At 44.8% G+C, this 22113-nt stretch overlaps 1 protein-coding gene across 1 annotated transcript in view; it reads left to right on the top strand.

Moving 5' to 3' along the window:
* Window positions 1-7997: 7997 nt before the first annotated feature.
* Window positions 7998-22113, top strand: part of rgs9a (regulator of G protein signaling 9a) — a 112751-nt gene continuing 98635 nt past the window's right edge. The window contains exons 1-4 of the mRNA XM_031755809.2: window positions 7998-8066; window positions 11705-11801; window positions 17494-17544; window positions 18173-18279. Coding sequence (XP_031611669.2) covers window positions 7998-8066; window positions 11705-11801; window positions 17494-17544; window positions 18173-18279 — 324 coding nt within the window. The remainder of the gene's footprint in view (window positions 8067-11704; window positions 11802-17493; window positions 17545-18172; window positions 18280-22113) is intronic.

Raw genomic sequence — 22113 nt, 5'->3', positions numbered from 1 at the left:
AAAGTTTGAAGCCTAATCTTGAAAGTAGAGATAGTGTCTGTCTCCTGAATCCAAACTGGAAGCTGGTTCCACAGAAGAGGGGCCTGAAAACTGAAGGCTCTGCCTCCCATTCTACTTTTAAATACTCTAGGAACAACAAGTAGGCCTGCAGAGCGAGAGCGAAGTGCTCTAATAGGGTGATATGGTACTACAAGGTCATTAAGATAAGATGGGGCCTGATTATTTAAGACCTTGTATGTGAGGAGCAGGATTTTGAATTCTGGATTTAACAGGAAGCCAATGAAGGAAGCCAAAACAGGAGAAATCTGCTCTCTCTTTCTAGTCCCTGTCAGGACTCTTGCTGCAGCATTTTGGATCAGCTGAAGGCTTTTCAGGGAGTTTTAGGACATCCTGATAATAATGAATTACAGTAGTCCAGCCTGGAAGTAATAAATGCATGAACTAGTTTTCAGCATCACTCTGAGACAGGATATTTCTAATTTTAGAGATGTTGCACAAATGGAAGAAAGCAGTCTTACATATTTGTTTAATATGTGCATTGAAGGACATGTCCTGGTCAAAAATGACTCAAGGTTCCTCACAGCGTTACTGGAGGCCAAGGTAATGCCATCCAGAGTAAGAATCTGCTTAGATACCATATTTCTAAGATTTTCAGGGCCGAGTACAATAACCTCAGTTTGATCTGAATTAAGAAGCAGAAAGTTAGCGGCCATCCAGGTCTTTATGTCTTTAAGACATTCCTGCAGTTTAACTAATTGGTGTGTGTTACCTGGCTTCATGGATAGATAGAGCTGCGTGTCATCTGCATAGCAGTGAAAATGTATGCTATGTCTTCTAATGATGCTGCCTAAGGGAAGCATGTATAATGTAAACAGAATTGGTCCTAGCACTGAACCCTGTGGAACTCCATAACTGACCTTAGTGTGTGAAGAGGACTCTCCATTTACATGTACAAATTGGAGTCTATTAGATAGATATGATACAAACCACTGCAGCACAGTACCTGTAATACCTACAGCATGTTCTAATCGCTCTAATAGGATATTATGGTCAACAGTATCGAACGCAGCACTAAAGATGGAGGTGTTTTCACTGAAGAACTACACAGTCAGAGTCACAAAGGGCTGCAGAGCCCGTTTCTTGACAGAGGCTCTGCAGAGGCTAAACAAAGCAGAGAAAATTACATTGCTGATGTGATCTGTTCTGATCTCTCATGAGAGGCAGGTAAACCATCCCAGCTAAAGAAGAAATAGTTGTAGAACTTAACGTTCTTCATACAGGCACATGTTGTGCAGTTTGTGTACAGAGTTTGTGCTTTGCATTTTCTGTGATTTTGTTGCCTGATGTTCTGAGCAGGTATGGAGAAATGGAATAAAAGGGAAATGGAGCTCATAATTGAAGCATGTTATAACTTTCAGACTGTTTGCTCAGGCGTACCACAGTACAGGCTGGGGACATTTGTGCTGTACTTTTAAAATGAGATACTCTTGTAGTAACATAACCATGTGGTAATATGACTTAACACTGTTTCTTTTTGTTCCCCTCAATGTTGGAGAAGATTACATTTCAAGGAGTCTTAAAAGAGAAGAAGACTGGAGCAGCTGAGAGAATCCCATCCTGAAGCAGGAAAACTGTCGCCGAGCACCTCCATCAGCAGCACGCCATCAATGACACAGACCAGCCTGGTGAGACAGCTTTCCTTATCCAGCATGTGAAACAGCTGGAAAAGAAACTGCACCACTGTGATGCTTCATCAACATGTGCCAGACGATGTTCCTGATTTAGTTCCTATTCTTTGAATTCTGTATCCTCTGTATGCTCCTAAACTGATGATTCAAAGGTGTTATGAACCAGGCTGAGAGGTTCTCTGCCATGTTTGATGCTGACATGACTTGCAGTGATGTGGACTCACTTGTTTCCTCCTTTAAGAATCAATGTAACTCTATTTTAGACATAGTGGGACCTCTGAAAAAAGTACTGTCCTATGTTTGAAATCTCTTCCTTGGATAAATGAAAATATTCATAATTTTAGGAGATGCTGTCACAAGCTGGAACTTTTGTGGAAGGGTTCCAAGCTTGAGGTTCACAGGTTACATTTTAAAGAATCTATTTTCTTACTAAATGACATGTGGAAAATGTCAGAACAGAGTATTTTGGACACCTTATAGGTTCAAAAAAGAAAAATCCTAAATTCTTGTTTAATATGATTAAGACTATTGTTTCTCCTGATCCTCCTTGTGCATCAGGAAAAAACATCATCTGATTGTAATGAGTTTTTGAATTATTTCACAAATAAGGTCACTGCCATCAGGTCAAGCATCTGTCCATCGTCTTCACAGTATCAAGCTTACAATGTGCTTACCTTTCACACTTTCATACATTACTCCTGTTACCTTACAGCAGCGGTCCCCAACCTTTTTTGCACCACGGACCGGTTTATGCCCGACAATATTTTCATGGACCGGCCTTTAAGGTGTCGCGGATAAATACAACAAAAGAAAACTAGTACCGGTACCGAAAAAAAGAAGATTTATTCATAACACACGAAAAGACCCAGGAAAACCGAGTTAACGATAAAAACGATAACAAAATAACGCTGAAAACCGATAAAAACCCTGAAAACCATACATTTCACACCTGAGCCTCAACTCTCGCGACCCGGTACCAAACGACTCACGGACCGGTACCGGTCCGAGGCCCGGGGGTTGGGGACCGCTGCCTTACAGGACATTAGAGCTTTGTTGGTCATATGAAACCGACTTCAAACCTCCGTGATGTGCTTCCTGCCTCACTTTTGACTCTGTTGGCCCCTGTATTGTGGAAATGATAAATATTTCTCTTCATACTGGCTCAGTTCCCAGCTTCTTTAAACAAGCTGTTGTTGAGCCAATATTAAGGAAACTTTACCCGGATCCATCCCTCCCTAACAGTTACAGGCCAATCTCCAAATTGTCTTTTGTACCAAAGATTTTGGAAAAAACTGGAGGACAACAACTTAACTATTTCCTGGAGAAAAATGCTGTTATGGACGTTTTCCAGTCTGGTTTTAGTAAATTGCAGTCTACTCTCTTGATGGCAGCAGACTGGAGAGTACACAGTTCTGGTCCTGTTGGATCTGCCTTTGATACTGTGGCTCACAGCATCATGATAACCAGACTCAAGAACCTGTTTGGAATCCCAAACAGGTTCTTGAGTCTGAACCATTTGAAACAATACCAGTAATCACTGGTATTGTTTCAAATGGTTCATGTCATATTTGTCTGAGAGATTGTCAGGGGTCGTGTGCGGAGGCGAGGAAAGGATGACCCAAACGCTGGACTCACGGTGCAGGATAATGGGGTTTATTGAAAGCAGGCTGGATGAACAGAACACGAACTGAAATGGCTGACTGAGTGGACGACTGACTGAAGAACTGAATGGCTGGCTGACTGATCTGAACACGCGACAGGAACAACATCACAGGAACATCAATGACACGACACTGGACTGGTTGAACTGAGGAACATAAATACACAGGCTGAGTGAGGAGTGATTAGAAACTGGCGAGTACACAGCTGAACATAATGAACTAATGATAAACGGGAAGAGGACTGAACATAATGCACATGGACCAAGGTTAACACAATAAAACAGGAAGTGAAACAGGCAGAAGATAAACAATGAGGACGAACTGAAAATACTGGGTCAACGACCCAGAAACCCTGACAGTACCCCCTTCAAAGGCCGGCACCCGGCGGCGGCAACCGAGACAGGGCGGGTGGAGGGGCCTAGGACGGAGGGACGGAGTCCAAAACAAAGACAGTTCTGGTGGGCGGCCACGCGGCCGGTGGCCGAGACGAGACGGTTCAGGTGGGCGGCCACGCGGCCGGCGGCGACGCTGGAGGTGATCTGGTGGGCGGCCGCGAGGAAGACGGCGGCCACTGAGGAGGTCCGGTGGGCGGCCGCGAGGAAGACGGCGGCGGCCACTGAGGAGGTCCGGTGGGCGGCCGCGAGGAAGACGGCGGCGGCCACTGAGGAGGTCCGGTGGGCGGCCGCGAGGAAGACGGCGGCGGCCACTGAGGAGGTCCGGTGGTCGGCCGCGAGGAAGACGGCGGCGCCACTGAGGAGGTCCGTGGTCGGCCGCGAGGAAGGCGGCGGCGGCCACTGAGGAGGTCCGTGGTCGACCACGCTGGCGATGACGTCCAGCTGTTGGCCTGGAAAGTGGCCAGCGATTCCGAGGTGCAGGCTCGGGCGGCGGTGGCAGCCGCAGGGACCAGGCGGCTGAGTCTGGACCAGGCGGAGCAGAAGCCGAGGCCAAGGCTGTGCCAGGCGACTGCATGGGAGCCGGCGGTGATGGAGCAACAGCTGCAGAGTCAATAGGCGCGGAGGCCTCTGGCTTGAGACAGGCAGGGCCAGGAGGCGCGGAGGCCTCAGGCTGGAGACAGGCAGGGCCAGGAGGCGCGGAGGCCCCTGGCTGGAGACAGGCTGGGCCAGGAGGCGCGGAGGCCCCTGGCTGGAGACAGGCTGGGCCAGGAGGCGCGGAGGCCCCTGGCTGAGGAGCGGCCGGGCCAGGAGGCGCGGAAACCCCTGGCTGAGGAGCGGCCGGGCCAGCGGGTGCGGAAACCCCTGGCTGAGGAGCGGCCGGGCCAGCGGGTGCGGAAACCCCTGGCTGCAGACCGGGAGAGCTCACAGCTGGCTCTGGACGCTGTGGCTTCGGGTCCGGGAACTGGAATGGATGATGAATCAGTGACTGGACTACAGAAGGCTGGGTGACAGAAGGCTGGGCGACAGACTGAACTGACTGGAGGACGGGCGACTGGGGAACAGGGAAAGACTGGAGAGGACGAAACTGGAGGACAGGAGGAGGCTGAGCCATGGAAGACTGGAGGACAGGAGGAGACTGGACTACAGGCTGTACTACTGACTGGAGTGGAGCAGGCTGTACTACTGACTGGAGTGGAGCAGGCTGTACTACTGACTGGAGTGGAGCAGGCGACTGAGCTACAGGGGAGTGAACTGGCTGGACCGGGAGCTGAACAGCAGGAGAGGGAACTGGCTGGACCGGGAGCTGAACAGCAGGAGAGGGAACTGGCTGGACCGGGAGCTGAACAGCAGGAGAGGGAACTGGCTGGACCGGGAGCTGAACAGCAGGAGAGGGAACTGGCTGGACCGGGAGCTGAACAGCAGGAGAGGGAACTGGCTGGACCGGGAGCTGAACAGCAGGAGAGGAACTGGCTGGACCGGGAGCTGAACAGCAGGAGAGGGAACTGGCTGGACCGGGAGCTGAACAGCAGGAGAGGGAACTGACTGGACCGGGAGCTGAACAGCAGGAGAGGGAACTGACTGGACCGGGAGATGCTAAGGGATGAACAGAGGTGGGTGTGGCTGATGACGGAGCTGAGGTGAGTGTGGCTGACGACGGAGCTGAGGTGAGCGTGGCTAATGGCTGAGCTACAGACTGAGCTAGTGACGGAGATAAAGCTACAGCCTGGGCTAGTAAAGCTGGTGCCTGAGCAGGAGAAACCTCAGCTAGCCTAACCAGTGATAATGCGAGGCGTGAAAGGCTGGATCAGGAGGTGGATGAAGAGGTGAAGTTGCAGATGGAGGCTAGCTCTTCCGAGACTCTAGGGAGGTCAGGCTGGGTTCTAGCTGCCTTCAGCCTAGGCGCTGGGACAGGCACGGGAGGTGGCTGGACACCAGTCACCCCACCCGAGAAACAGGAGCGGGTCTGGAGGTAGACTGGGTCGCAGCTGCCCTCCTCCTGGGAGCTGGCACAGGTGTGGGTGTAGGCTGGCTGATAGGAGTGGAAATAACAACTGGGTGAGTGACACTGACAGGTCTAACGGGTTTTAGTCTGGTCTCTCTGCCATCACTATTTACAGTCTTTGGGGGAGCAGAACAGAAAAAATCTTCCCAGTCCACAGAATCCTCCAGGAGGGAAACATCCCATGAATCAGAGATGGGTTCATCGGTGGTTTTGAATGAGGAATCGAATGAGGGTGGAAAACAGTCACTGGAACTCACCACCGGGAATTGCTGGAAATAGTCCATTTTATGGCGGCGTGTGCGCCGCTTTCTCCGGGAAGAGGAAGCGGGCGGGGTACACATCCGAGCCTCTGGCGCGGGAGCCTCTGTTGAGCCGAGGTGGGAGGCGGAGCCGCTGTGCCGTGGCGAGGTTGAAGGTCCGGTGAATGAGGCAGATGGCGTGTGAGCGAGGAGCGGACCCGTGAGAGAGGGAACGCGGCAGCGCCGGCGTGAAACGCCCACTCTCCGCGCGCGAATGCTCCGGTGCAGGTGAGGCAGCAGGTGGGGAACGCGGCGTCTCGAGGCCCGCCCAGAGCCAGGCGAGTTCCCTCGAAGATGTGCTCTTGCTCCGCGAAGAGCCGCTGTTCCCCCTTGAGCTTCTCCGTCCAAATGGAGAGCGCTGCCTCCTGCCGCTCAAAAAGGTCCGAATCCGCTGGGTCAAAAGCGGGTCGTGTCATTCTGTCAGGGGTCGTGTGCGGAGGCGAGGAAAGGATGACCCAAACGCTGGACTCACGGTGCAGGATAATGGGGTTTATTGAAAGCAGGCTGGATGAACAGAACACGAACTGAAATGGCTGCCTGAGTGGACGACTGACTGAAGAACTGAATGGCTGGCTGACTGATCTGAACACGCGACAGGAACAACATCACAGGAACATCAATGACACGACACTGGACTGGTTGAACTGAGGAACATAAATACACAGGCTGAGTGAGGAGTGATTAGAAACTGGCGAGTACACAGCTGAACATAATGAACTAATGATAAACGGGAAGAGGACTGAACATAATGCACATGGACCAAGGTTAACACAATAAAACAGGAAGTGAAACAGGCAGAAGATAAACAATGAGGACGAACTGAAAATACTGGGTCAACGACCCAGAAACCCTGACAGAGATCTTTTACTGTTCGTATGAATCAAGTGATGATCAACAGTTTTGCCTTGTGGGGTACCTCAGGGATCTGTCCTGGGTCCAGTTCTCTTTTTCCTTTATATATTCCCCCTAGGCCAAATTATTAGGCACTACAATGATATCTCCTACCATCTCTATGCTGATGACATTCAGTTATACTGTTCTTTAAAGTCTCTGAGTTTCATAAATTGTCTAGTTTAAGTAATTGTCTGATAGAAATTAAGCAATGGTTAAATGACAGCTTCCTCCAGCTAAACTCTGATAAAACAGAAACTCTAATTATTGCTCCAGATCATATGATCTCAGAAATCAGGCAGCATATCAGTTTCTTAGAGCCTTCTGTTGAATCGAGCCTTAGAAACCTCGGTGTCATGTTTGACAGCTCGATGTCGTTTGAGCAGCTGGTCCGAAACTGTTTTTTATCATCTAAGGAATATTTCAAAACTCAGACTAATGGTGTCAAAGCCTGAAGTGGAGATGATTATTCATGCTTTTATTTCTTCCTGTTGGATTATTGCAATGGTCTTTTTACTTGTTTTGACAAATCAGCTTTAAATTGTCTTCAGACTGTGCAGAATGCTGCAGCACGTCTCTTAAACAGGCACCAACAGAAGATCTCATATTACTCCACTTTTAGCCTCCCTTCACTGGTTGCCTGTAAGTTTCAAGTTTCATTTTAAAATTTTAGTTCTAACCTTCATGTTGTATTTTCATTCTTTGCATTGTGAAGCACTTTGTGATTTTTATCTGTGAAAAGCACTATATAAATACATTTTACTTACTTACTTACAGCCATTACAACTGTACTCTGAGACGCAGCATCGATCATGACTCTTGTCAGTCAGAGCCAGGCTTTTCTCCATGATTGCCTTGGGTGAGAGAAAAAGCTTACAGCTGACTGGAGGAATAATCCATCCTTAGCCTCCGGTCTTACAATCTCCTCACAGACGCTACCTCTGTTCACTGCAGGCATGCATTTGCCTGTCAGCAACTAAACCTGTTCTAACTGGGACATTTCATACCAGGATTTGATTTGATTGCTTTACATCTGATTCGCGCTTCATTCATCTGCAAAAATGACTATCAGAACAGCGCGCCCAAACCGGGCACAACATTTCCAGCCCCGTTTGTATTGCCTCAAAAAGGTGGGTCAATAGCATTACTGTTATAGCATTATTAAGTATTCCTTTTGTAATATATCTTGATTATCCATCATTCATTAGCAATTAAAGGCTTTTTCACATTAGGTTCTAGTTTTCTAAATAAACTGCTTTTGTGAAAACAGAAAAATACAAAGCACGCGAGCTGCAATAACCTTATTTCCCTACTTCCTGTTCTTAAGTCTATATAAAGATTTTTCTGTGGCATGCAGTATCTAATGGATACCCATGCATTTGCATGAGATTTAAACATGATTGGTTTGCCAGCATAAGAGGCTTGCTGAAGCTAATCTTTTACTCCACCTAAAAGCTAATTAGTGTTGTTGTTTGGCAGCATGGTGTCACTGCAGTCTAAAGCATCTGAACAACCTTATTGTTATGCACCTCAGATAAAGAAATTAACTTTCAAACAGTTCATTGGCACAATGAGGCAAAGACAGGAATAAGATAAACAAAGAAGTATTCCAGTATTAACTTAACTAATTAGATTCTTTATGAAATAGGGCTGGTGTTGTACAGTATGAAAGCTATTCTTACCCAGTTTACTATTATTCCAATTTTAAAAAACTCATGTAAAGAGAGGGGCTGAGCTGTCAACTGATCACCACTTGGTGGTGAGTTGGATCAGGTGGCGGGGGGAGGATGCTGGACAGACCTGGTGCACCTAAACCAGTGGTTCTTAACCTTGTTGGAGGTACCGAACACAACCAGCTTCATATGCGCATTCACTGAAAACCTCTTTAGTGAAACATAAAATGTGATTTTTTTTCAAATTCAAGACATAGATATGTTTTTTACTGGTGCACAAAATGAGCCGTGCGTGTCACGGCGGAGGCTCTGCCGAACCCCTGAGACCGATTCACCGAACCCCTAGGGTTCGATCGAACCCAGGTTAAGAACCACTGACCTAAACGTATAGTGGGGGTGCGCTGGGTGTCTCTGCCAGGCATGAGATCTTTAACATGAGATCTTTAACACACACCTCTGGCAGAGCTTCAACAGCATTCCGAGGGAGACTGGAGACACTGAGTCCCAATAGAGATCGACAGACCACGTGACTTGCTCGCGTTGCATTGTAGGTACGAGTGGCAGCAAAATCAAAACACTGCATCAAGCACTAGCATATCCAGCACCGGTAATCATTCATTCTGCGGTTTTAATCCCTACTTGCATTTTATTTGCCTCAAAAACAGTTATGTACAAAATGAAGGAGAACACGGCAGGTCCGTACAAAGACAGACGCGACAAAAAGGCGAAAAAAGGTACGAGGAAAAAAATCAAAGGAGTGAAAGGGTTAGACCCATATGAGCATACAGAGTGGACTTAAGACGTTAGCGTGCTGCCCAACTTTCATCGCGCTCATATTTATAAAGTGTGAGTGCATACACTCATGAAGTGTTTAGTAACTTCAGATCCCTGCAGCAAGCCCTGATGGGTACAGGACACAGACATGTTCCGAGTAGCCAGATATGTAGGTGGACACCAGGTTTTATTCTAAGTGAAGGACAACCCTTCAAAAAACGGACAGAGCAGTGGAGTAGCCAAGGCAATAGAACAATATAAAACTCGATTACTAAAATATAATTTATTTCACAGAAAGATTTTAAAGAGTTAAAAACACCACTGGCTAGGAAGAACACACAGTAAAAACATAAAAACAACACTAAAAGTCCTCTGGCGTCAGCCACAACATTAAAATCCACCAAAATTGGAGCGGGACAACGAAAACCCGGCGACATCTCCGGCCGTCCTGTCTGTCTCTTCGCTTTGGAGTACTGGAAGAGAGAGGGGGCAGCGATAGTGACTGTTCTTTCCAGTGAAAGGGATTTCTTGTAGCAAGCTAGCCACTTGTACCTACAATCCTTTGTGGTTTTACCCCAGAAATGATGTCACATTTTCGAACTCTATAGACCATGTTCAGCACCATTGCTGAAGCCGCTGAACTGAGCTGCAGCCGCAGGGTGGTTGGTAACAGTCGTGGTCATGGTGATAACCCCCGAACCAAATGGTGGAGCCAGCAGGCTGAAGAAGGAAGCCTATTGGGCTTGGTTAGCTTGTGGGACTTCGGAGGAAGCTAATAGGTACCGACAGGCCAAGCGGCGTGCGGCAATGGCTAAACCAAAAACTCGGGTGTGGAAGGAGTTCAGGGAGGCCATGGAAAAAGATTTTTGGACTGCCTCGAAGAGATTCTGGCAACTCATCAGGCGACTCAAGAGGGGAAAGCGGCGCTCTACCTGCATTATATATAGTGCAGGTGGAGCACTACTGAACATTGAACATTGTCAGGCGGTGGAAGGAATACTTCGAGGACCTCCTTAATCCCACTGGAGGAAGCAGAGTCTGGGGATGAGGGGGACAACTCGTCCATCTTTGGGGGTGAGGTCTCTGAGGCTGCTAAACAACTCCCTGGTGGCAGGGGCTCCTGCGGAGGGTGAGGTGTGCCCCCTGAGTTCCTGAAGGCTCTGCATGTTGTATTGCTGTCTTGGTTGACACGCCTTGACCGTGTCCTTCGGGGTGTCCTGTGTGAGGTGCTTCAGGAGTATGGGGTGTCTGGCCCATTGCGGGAATAAGTCAGACTTGTTTCTGGGTGGTGATGGGCTCTGCCAGGGCTGCCCCTTTGTCACCCATTCTGTTTGTAATTTTTATGGACAGAATTTCTAGATGCAGCCAAGTAGCAGAAGGCTTTCTCTTGGTGGTCTGAAAATCTCATCTCTGCTTTTCGCAGATGATGTGGCTCTGTTGGTTTCATCAGGTGATGGCCTCCAGCTCGCACTGGAACAGTTCACAGCTGAGTGTTAAGCGGTGGGAATGAGGATCAGCACCTCTAAATCTGAGGCCATGGTCCCCAGCCGGAAAAGGGTGGAGTGCCCACTCTGTGTCAGGAACGAGTTCCTGCCCCAAGTGCGAGAGTTTAAGTATCTCGGGGTCTCGTTCACGAGTGATGGGAGAAGGGAGCCAGATATCGACAGACGGGTTGGTGCTGTGGCTGCAATGATGCAAACACTGTACCGATACATTGTGGTGAAGAGAGAGCTGAGTGTAAAAGTGAAGCTCTCAATTTACCGGTCAATCTACGCCCGTACCCTTAGCTATGGTCACGAGCTGTGGGTAGTGACGGAAAGAACAAGATCACGGATACAACAGCAGAAATATGCTTCCTCTGAAGCCCATGGCTGGCTTCTCTCTTAGAGATTGGGTGAAAAGTTCAGACTAGAGCCGCTGCTCCTCCACATCGAAAGGAGCCAGTTGAGGTGGTTCAGCCATCTGACAAGGATGCCTCCTGGGTGTTCCGGGCATGTCCCACTAGGAGGAGGCCCCGGGACAAGCTGGAGGGATTATATCTCTCGACTAGCCTGGGAACGCCTTTGTGTTCCCCCTGGACAAGCTAGAGGAGGTGGCTGGGGAGCAGAGGGATTTCTGCTTGAGCTGCTGCCCCTGCAGCCCAGCCCCAAATAAGCAGAAGAAGATGAATGGACGGCTTGAAATAGTAGATAGATATCTCGTTGATGGATTTTTGTACTTGACTGTTTTGCTTCTTTGACAGTATGTTGTGGATTCACAGCGACAGCTTCCACAGGCCGTCTCTGTTGTTATTATTCTCTTTCATTCACCTCTGTTTTCAGCTGGAGTCGATTTTGCTAGAAATGCAGGACCCAAAAATTGGAGTTAAAGGTACAGAGCAGAAGCTCAATATCAGTACCATCCCACATGTCATTGCTGGTGAGTGTGACACACACACACACACACGCGCACGTGCACGCACACACAATAGAAATAAAACTGAATTAAATTAAACGCAAACATTTCTAGCATTTTTAACTGGTACATGATGTAGGAGGTAGAGCAGGTTATCTACTAATCAGAAGGCTGGTGGTTCAAACCCTGGCCAGTCAGAGTGCTTAGAGTAGAACAGCACTATATAAAAACCAGTCAAGACTATTTTGTATGATGCCTGCTGATACCTTCCCTCTGATGTGTTACTAATGACACTCATTCTCTCTAATCAGTGACTTACATTACCCCTCAAAAGTTTGGGATCACTTGCAAATATATTTGTTTTACAAAGAAAAACACATTCACATGCAATTCACAAAGAATTTGATACATTTCACAAACAATTAAAATTAATCAGATTATTTTTATGAAATGATCTACCTTTGTGCAGAGAGGCCTATTATCAACAACTGTCAGTCCTGTGGATCAATTTCCTGGTGTGGCTGCTTATCCAAATGAATAATTTTATAAGGCTAATTCATTCGTAGAAACCCCTTTTGCAATTCTGTTGCACAGCTGAAAACCATTCTACTAATAAGGAAGCCAAAAAGGAGCATGGCATGCTTATGGCATGGCCTAAAGGGCCTGTAAACAAAAAGAAAGAATAATCAGTCAGAATTCCCACTGTAATGGAACGGCCAGTATGGTCTGAACCCTACTGAGCTGTTGTGGTAACAGCTTGACTGTATGGTATGAAGCCAATCTCCATTGAACCAATCCATCTTTAGAGATGCTCCAGGAAGCATGGGCTGAAGTCTCATCAGATTACCTTGAAAAATTGACAGCTAGAATGGCTGAGGTCTGCCAAGCTGCAACTGCTGCAAACGCAGTTTGTTTTTAAATTTCAAATTCATTTTGTTTATATAGCGCCAAATCACAACAACATGTGGTTCAAGGTGTTTCATATTGGAAGGTAAAGGCCCTAAAATAATACCATATAGCAGGGGTGGGCAACTCCAGGCCTCGAGGGTCCTGCAGGTTTTAGATGTGTCCTTGGTCTATCACAGCTGATTCAAATGGCTAAATGACCGCCTCAACATGTCTTGAAGTTCTCCAGAGGCCTGAGAATGAACTCATCATGTGATTAAGGTGTGTTGACCCAGGGTGAGATCTAGAACCTTCCAGTGAAATCCATATTTTCAACTCTATACATGAGCGCGTTCTGTTTATTTTCAATTTCCTGTTCAGACTAATCTAATATGTGTTTAATGGAAAACGACAGAAGCTCCAGGGTGATCCCAGACGGTAGTGGAAATGTGAGGAAAAGGCAATTAATGGTAAGATGAGGTGAACGAAGCCTCACTGTATAATTTTTCAAGGAGGAAAGTAGAAGGTTCAGTGCAGGTGAGCGTTCCTCTTCTCAGCCTCCTGTTTCAATGAAGTATGAGGGAAAAACACGAGTGCTGTAATCTGTTGCTGCAGGGACTGGAGTTTGAGACCAAATTCAAGATTCTGGCAGCCTTCTTAGCAAAATCCAGATGACCTGACATCTGCTGTGCCCTGGTAACATGGGCATGTATAGAAATTTGCGTGTTCACTTGGAAATTGCAGTAGTCCATATGAGTGATATCCATGATAAAGATGCTTCCATTTACATGCACACTGACTAATCGGAGTGATGGACTGGTTTTTCAGAGGCTTTAACTTTACATAACACAGCAACTGCTATCATTTTAAGGCCTTTGTGGAAGTTGACACAAACAAAATATGGACCAGCTCTACTTCCTCCCTCCATTTGTGTTGGGCACGATGGGAACTTGTCAGGTGCATGCTATGACTGTACACTAGAACATGGAAGACTTTTGACATATATTTTTTGAATCATCCTGCCTTGTTGAAAACCTGCATTCATGCATTTATTTCTTTTCTTACTTCTGGACTGGATCAGCATTCCCTAACAGATTGCTCCAAAATCTTCCTGAAAGCCTTCTGTTGATCCAAAAATACCAGAGTAAGGATTGGGATTTATATCATATATTTTTTGCAAACATATGTTAATAATCACTGTATGTGTTATAATGTCCATGCAAAGTTTGGTTCTGATTTTCCCATTTGTTGAGGAGATGATGGGGTAGGTTATATACATTATACTAAGATTACTGCATGTCACTGACCTTTCTACTCTTGCCCATAGTTTATCTTTTGTCCTGTTCATTGGGTTGTTTTTGTGTGGTCGGTCTGAGCTCCTCGTCTTTACCTTACAGTGCACCTTGAACTGACTGTTACTGTGAACTGGTGCTATATATAAGAAACAACCAAGTGAAAAAAACATAATTCTGTAAATGGTATTAAATAAATGTTTCAAATTGATTTAAAATGCCACAAACTGATACGGAACAATTAAATTTTTACGTAGAAAAAGAACAAAATAATTCTCATAGTTTTAGTTCTTTCACTAAAGCCTACCTGTTATTTCTGAAGCTAAATGCTCCTGTTTATTGAACCTTCATCATTTGTTCTGTCCGATGTGCTAGACCAGCGGTCCCCAACCCCCGGGCCTCGGACCGGTACCGGTCCGTGAGTCGTTTGGTACCGGGCCGCGAGAGTTGAGGTTCAGGTGTGAAATGTATGGTTTTCAGGGTTTTTATCGGTTTTCAGCGTTATTTTGTTATCGTTTTTATCGTTAACTCGGTTTTCCTGGGTCTTTTCACGTGTGTTATGAATAAATCTTCTTTTTTTCGGTACCGGCACTAGTTTTATTTTGTTGTATTCATCCGCGACACCTCATTGCCGGTCCGTGAAAATATTGTCGGGCATAAACCGGTCCGTGGCGCAAAAGAGGTTGGGGACCGCTGTGCTAGACCACAAGGTGACAGTGCGTTTACCTCTCAGGTATTTAATCTGTACAGCCTCACTGGATTATTTAAAGCCTTGCTGCCTAAGCTGCTCTGCCAGCAGCTAAATAAAGCAGCCATGATTGGATGATATCTGTGTAGTGCTCTAAGAACCAAAGTGACTTTTTAATCTGGACTAAGGCCTGGAAGGAAAATGTCAGCAGCCAACCATTTGACCCAAGTATTCTGCCAGCACTTACAGTGTATAAATGATGTGTTAGAACCAGAGGTATTCCATCAGGGGGGTGTAGGTGTTGGTAGCTGTAGGTGGCTGCGACCTGCTTCGCTGCTGCCCACATAGCAAAATTGGTATGGCCCGGATCTGGCCCACACAATGTGCTTACACATGGCCCACATACCGCACAGAATGACGGTTGCAGACACACTGCTGGCCCTGTGCTGGCCCAGAACAGTTTCAGCTCTGGCCCCAGATGTCAGCCTAATGTGTACCTTAATCAAGCCATGTAATAACAACATGTGCTGGAACATAATAGTGCAAAAGTAACATGAAGAAACTCTGTTCAGACAGTGAACGGACTGATTCTTACACAGCGCTTTTCTACTCTCCCAGATTACTCAAAGTGCTCTATACAACATGCCACATTCACCCAATCACACACTTTGTATAAACTGAGTGCTTCCTAACTACATTCATACACTTGACATGCAGACTGGAGGAGCCAGGGATCGAACCTTCCGACCAATAGGCAACCTGCTCTACCTCCTGAGCTACAGCCAGCCACTGGCAAAGATGAGTAAACCCTCACTAGGTTTTGGATAAAGTGTACACTCACAAACCTGTCAAACCTGCATTTGAAACGTTGGCTACCATAGCAGTATAGTATTGCAACATGGCATTTGGGTCTTCTAACTAAAACAGGAAAATAGGAACATAAATAGTGCCATCATTGCCAGACCTGGCCCACATCTGGTTGACATACACCCTGCCATGACACCAGTCAGTCAGAAGTGCCAGCTTGATGCCAGATCTGGGCCAGACCTGTTTTCTATGAGCCAGGGCCACATCAACCAAACCACAATCGGGACAGATGTGGCATGCCATCACATAAACAGTGCCATCTACGCCAGGCCTGGCCCATATCTGCATGACATACACCCTGCCATGCAGGGTGTATGTCATGCAGATATGTGGGTATTGCAGCATAACTAAGGGAGGATTCAGGGTCACCTGGTCCAGCCCTAACTATATGCTTTAGCAAAAAGGAAAGTTTGAAGCCTAATCTTGAAAGTAGAGATAGTGTCTGTCTCCTGAATCCAAACTGGAAGCTGGTTCCACAGAAGAGGGGCCTGAAAACTGAAGGCTCTGCCTCCCATTCTACTTTTAAATACTCTAGGAACAACAAGTAGGCCTGCAGTGTGAGAGTGAAGTGCTCTAATAGGGTGATATGGTACTACAAGGTCATTAAGATAAGATGGGGCCTGATTATTTAAGACCTTGTATGTGAGGAGCAGGATTTTGAATTCTGGATTTAACAGGAAGCCAATGAAGGGAAGCCAAAACAGGAGAAATCTGCTCTCTCTTTCTAGTCCCTGTCAGGACTCTTGCTGCAGCATTTTGGATCAGCTGAAGGCTTTTCAGGGAGTTTTTAGGACTTCCTGATAATAAAGAATTACAGTAGTCCAGTCCTAGCCCGTGGTAAATAGCTGATTATTAGATTGAAGCATTAATTAATGGCAGGACTTGATCTGTTTTGTAGGAATGGGGTCTAAAAGACATGTTGATGGTTTGGAGGAATTAATTGTTGAAGTTAACTCATACCAATAAGTAAGGTCTCTACCACAGTGACAGTAAACAGAATGAAATAATCCTAGAATCAAACCCAGTGCTCTACAGCACAGTGAGTTAACAAAGATCAAGAAGACCTACCTTACACGAGGGTTAAATGATTGATAGATATTGGAATCAAACCCTTTGAAACAATGAATAATAGTTGAAGTCACCCTGATAAAGATAAGCAGAAGCTGCTTGTTGTGAGGCAGCAGTGCTAACCACCATGCTCCCCGCTGTGTAATCTATTACTGTAAAGTTAAATGTTATTAAGAAATGATCAGAGTAAAGAGGGGTTTCAGAGTTTACTGTTACATGTTCTGTTTTTATGTCAGAGCAAGTTCCAGAATGTGATTGGTGATGTGCTGAGCAGGCTCACTGATAATGCCTGATACTAGTCTAATGCTAGATTAAATGCACGGCCGAGGCTGTCCTTTGCAGCACCTACATGCATGTTAAAATGACCTACTATGATTATTATATCTGAGCCTATATAAGGCTGTGTGCCAGGTTTTCAAATAAAATAAAACCGTATCTGGTCGTTGGTATGCCTCGGGGGTGATTTAGACTAACATACTAATCATGCCGTAACCATGTCTCTGTAAGACATTATTAAACGATTTAGACGTAATGTTCATAGTCCACATTTAACTGTTTTACACTTTGGAACAGCTGAGGGTGCAATTTGGTTCTTTCTTTGTTAATTTTTATTCTGAAGTTGTTTTTATCTTCTCTTTTTTTGCTGATAGCAAGGATCATGCCAGTATCTGCTTCTTTCTGAACAGGATTTCCAAATTAACCTCCAGTGTACTCATGTTTCTGACTTTCATTAAAATAATTTGAGATGAAATTATTTTCTTTGTGCCGTTTTTGATTTTGGTGTGACTTTGAACCCATTTTTTCAAAGGATTTATAATTTTGGTTTCCACTGACCAACAAATGACACAACATAACTACAAAGACGAGTGATTTAAGTGTTCTTAATTCTGATCAGCATATTTATGTCTCCACACAGGTAATGACATAATTGCTTGGATTAGCAACAAAATGAAGACCAGTACAGAAGGTACGATCAAAGCTCTTTTTCTAAATGTTCTGCAGACATGCACTTTGAAAACACTTTGACACATTAAATCACTGCACACACCATTTACCAGAGTTACTGTAGTTTTATTTCTTCTTGCCTTTTTGCTTTTAATTCAGTGTAGTTTCACTTAGTTTCCATTGTGAGTTTTCTCATTTGAAGTTAGTTTTTATTTTCTGAAAATGTTTTGTTTCAGCCAGTTTTAGTGTTTATTAATTATTAATGTATGGATTTGGAAAAATCAGTACAAGTTTAAAAAAAATAAAATAAAACTAAAGAACTTTTTGAAAGCAGCTGACAACCATAGTGGAGTTGGCATTTCCTTCCTGTGTTTGCGTAGGTTCCCTCTGGGTACTGGGCTTCCTCCCACAGTTCAGACATGCAGTTAGTGGGGTTAGGTTAATTGGTAACTCTAAATTGGCCATAGGTGCGAATGTGAGTGTGAATGGTGTCTGTCTCTATGTGTTAGCCCTGTGATAGGCTGGCACCCGCCTCTCGCCCTATAATAGCTGGGATATTACCTCTATATTATGAATTTATATTTAAGAGAACACCAGCCAAATGTTGTTTGAACTGATTTTATTCTGTTTCTTTCCTGCCTTTGTTCCAGAGGCTCAGGCCTTTGGCACCATGTTGGTAGCTTATGGTTACATCTACCCCCTGCAGAACCATAAGAAGCTGGTCATGTGCAACGACAGCAGCCTGTACCGTTTCCAGGTAAAGCTAAATGTTTGCTTCACCTTTGCTACATGTGATAAGAGTCAGAGTCACACGGTCCCATGGTAGGTACAGTATGTGAAGGAGTTTATATGGAATTTGTCATAAGTTACATGTGAGAAAAAACATTATCTGAGCAAATTGTTTCGTTCTGTGGGTGCAGGTATTTATTAGCAATTAAATTCCTTGTGCATAAATTCAACAACCTGTGAGCATAGAACTCAGACGTAGTCCTGCTAATGTGTCTGTGCGCATACACTGTTTGGTTGGAATCAATAAATGAATTAAATAAATGCATCCATGATTAAATAATGAATTAAATGTTTTATAAATTAATTAAATAAACATAAAAATAATTAATTAAAAGGCCATTAATTTCATTTATTTCCAATTTTAATTAACTAACTGCACATTTAATTAATTAATTACATATTTAATTAATCATTTAATGATGTATTTATTTAGTTCATGCTGGCACTCCTGGCCCTGCAGCTGTGTTTATAAATGTATTTTATCTGTCAGCCGTCAGGTTGTGGGGTTAACGCTGATCGAGTCAAAACCATTGCTTTGGTCTGGTTGCTGTTCTTGTAATGGTACCAACACGGCCTACACACAATCGTTTGGACATGTGCGGACCCAAACGATACATAACCTTTTGAAACACCCTGTTTGTCTGTCACCAAATACACTGTCAACATGTTTTAGCCAAGAATGCCCTGGCTTAACCTTCAAATATCTGTGAGATGGAGCGCAGAGTGAAGGCAAAGGACCAACAAGTGCTCAGCATCTCTGGGAACTCCTTCAAGATTGTTGGAAACCATTTCAGGAGACGACCTCATGAAGCTCATGGAGAGAACGCCCAGAGTGAGCAAAGCAGGAATCAAAGCAAAGGATCTAAAATATAAAACATGTTTTAAATTATTTCACACGTTTTTGTTTACTACATAATTCCACATGTGTTCATTCATAGTTGTGATGGCTTCAGTGAGAATCTACAATGGAAATAGTCATGAAACCAAAGAAAAAACAAACTTTTGATTGGTAGTGTACATAAAATTGTTTGCAGTCAACATGAAAAAGGAATAAAGTTGGGTCTATGACTACAGTATATTACTGATGCTCATCAAGCCAACACAAAGACTTCAAGGCTGCTATTTTAACTATTTTCTGGAGAACTGATTGGTCAGCAGGCAATGATTTCATACCTGTTAAAAGGAACCCCGGCTATTAACACATGTTTGCGCTAAAATATGCACTGTGCTTTCAATAACACATATGTGGTATTAAAATATGCCAAATGTTTTCCTTTTAAGCATATTTTATATAAAACCGATTTGCCAGTAGGCCGCCATTGTTATTTACTTCTCAATGCACTCTGGGTAGTGACGTCACACGGTTGCACCACATCGAGTTCACAGTTAGCAGCTTCTGTTCAACCTTTCCAGTTTGAACCAGAGCAAACCGAGAGAGAGGATGAAGTTTAGTTTAGATGAAGATGAAAACAATCCGTCACACGAGGACGCGACAGTGAGGGAAAACTACTGGTGTCTGTGCGGCTACTGCTTGCCAATGGCAACGGTGTCGTGCCAAATTATGGATCCCCAACAGAATTTGTTTCCCCTGCGTTGGGACCTTGGCACAACATCAGACGGGATTATTTAAATAAACCAATGACATTTTGACTGATTATTATTTGTATCCTTCTGTAACTGTACAGAACTGTACTGAGCCAAAACCTCCAAAATTTCAAGAGCAATAAGTCTTTGGACAGGGGGAACAAATTGTGGCAGGATCAGCCTGATATTATTTGTATCCCACTGTAACTCTACTGTATAAACAGCTAACATCTCCAAAGTTTCTCGAGTAGTTAGTCATTATAAGAAGTGTTTATGAACTAAAAATCACGAATGTGGGATACTGTTTGTCCGTGATTTCGAAAGGCCAGTGCATGCTCCCGACGCAGAGGAAACAAATTCTGTCGGGGAGACCTAGTTTGGCACGATGGCTTCCAAGTTTTGGTGCATTGTGTTGCATGGAGAATCTGTAAAAATAACAATATTGTAATTTCACTGTATAATAAAAATTAGAATTCTGTTAATGGTTTTTTATCATGTGGTTATGCGATACCATGGATAGCTGCTGCCATAAAATTGAGCTCTTTACAACAAACGCTCTCAGACACCTGTTGCCATTGGCAAGCAGTAGCCGCACAGACACCAGCAGTTTTCCCTCACTCTCACATCCTCGTGTGACGGACTGTTTTCATCTTCATCTAAACCAGAGGTTCCCAAAGTGTGGGGCCCGCCCCCTAGGGGGGGCGCAGAGCCATTGCAGGGGGGGTCGCGGTATGAAAAAAAAAAAAAAAAAAAAAAGAGCGCTTGGACACTGTGGACAGGTTTTTGACGGGGCTCCCACACAAACGCAAAGCAGGAGATGAAGCATCGCTGAATATGTTTCCAAACCAACTTCCTTCCAAGCCAAAGACAGGAAAATATGGTGAAGCATATCTTCCCTTTGGCTTCACCTGCACAAGTGCCAAGGTAGGTCTCCCCTGTAAAATTAGTTTCCCTGCGTCGGGAGCAGCGCTGGGCTCTCCAAATCACGGACAAACAGGATCCCACATTCTTGATTTTTAGTTCACAAACACTTCTTGTAATAAATAACTACTCCTGACATTTTGGACATGTTAGCTCTTTATGCAGTAAAGTTACAGCGGGATACAAATAATATCAGGCTGATCCTGCCGTAATTTGTTCCTCCTGTTCAAATCACGGACAAACAGTATCCCACAGCTGTTTATGTGTTTAAACCCATTTTGCACAGAGAGACATTTTTTGAAAAATGTATTGACAGCAATGTTGAACATTATTACACAGGAAAAAAAAAAACAACTACACGTAAAATAATCACACTGTGACGCCTCTGCCTTTCTAAATGGAGGGACAGTAACTGCGTGTGTATATGTAAGTGTGTAAAACCTGAAGATAGAGACAAAATACTGTTAATCTGACTATCTGCCATTCTGCAATTCATCTCATGTAAACAATAACGTGGCGCACAGCGTGACGTGAAAAGAGGCACATACCTTTGACGTTGCGTGACGAACTCTGTAATCCTCGTCCACACGTAAACGCAAAAAAGGAGTTTTAAATAATCTCCGTTTTCGGTGAATCGCAACGCCGTTTACGTGTTGACGAAAAGCCCAAACGCATAGAAACAGCTGAGTTTTCAAAAATACCCGTGTAGGTGTGGACGTAGCGTAAAAGAGTTAGTAGTATATTTTATTACTACCTGTAATTTATTGCCGTTTACTTGTATTTGCTTAATTGTTTACTAAATGTTGGAGGTGTGAAATAAACCGGAACGGAGTTTGTAAACAAAATTTGGGTGTGTGTGTTTGGAGGATGTGTTTGTGCGGGGGGGGCGCGAACATTTTTCTTGTAAAAAAGGGGGGCCTGGCAAAAAAAGTTTGGGAACCACTGATCTAAACTAAGTACTGGTTGACTATTTTCATCCTCTCTCTCGGATTGCTCTGGTTCATACTGGAAAGGTTGAACAGAAGCCATTTCCAGTGCGCTGCTAACTGTGAACTCGATGTGGTGCAACCACATGACGTCACTATCCAGAGTGCATTGAGAAGTAAATAACAATGGCGGCCTACTGGTAAATCGGTTTTATATAAAATGTGCTTAAAAGGAAAACATTTGGTGTATTTTAATACCACATATGTGTTATTGAAAGCACAGTGCATATTTTAGCGCAAACATGTGTTAATAGCCGGGGTTCCTTTTAATCTCTAATCTGGATCTTGTAACCTGCTCCAGAGTAGGTTAG

The sequence above is a fragment of the Oreochromis aureus genome, linkage group 4, assembly GCF_013358895.1.
Source record: "Oreochromis aureus strain Israel breed Guangdong linkage group 4, ZZ_aureus, whole genome shotgun sequence".
NCBI classification, from domain to species: Eukaryota; Metazoa; Chordata; class Actinopteri; order Cichliformes; family Cichlidae; genus Oreochromis; species Oreochromis aureus.
Note: the sequence above shows the minus strand (reverse complement) of the source record. Positions and strands in the feature narration are given on the sequence as shown.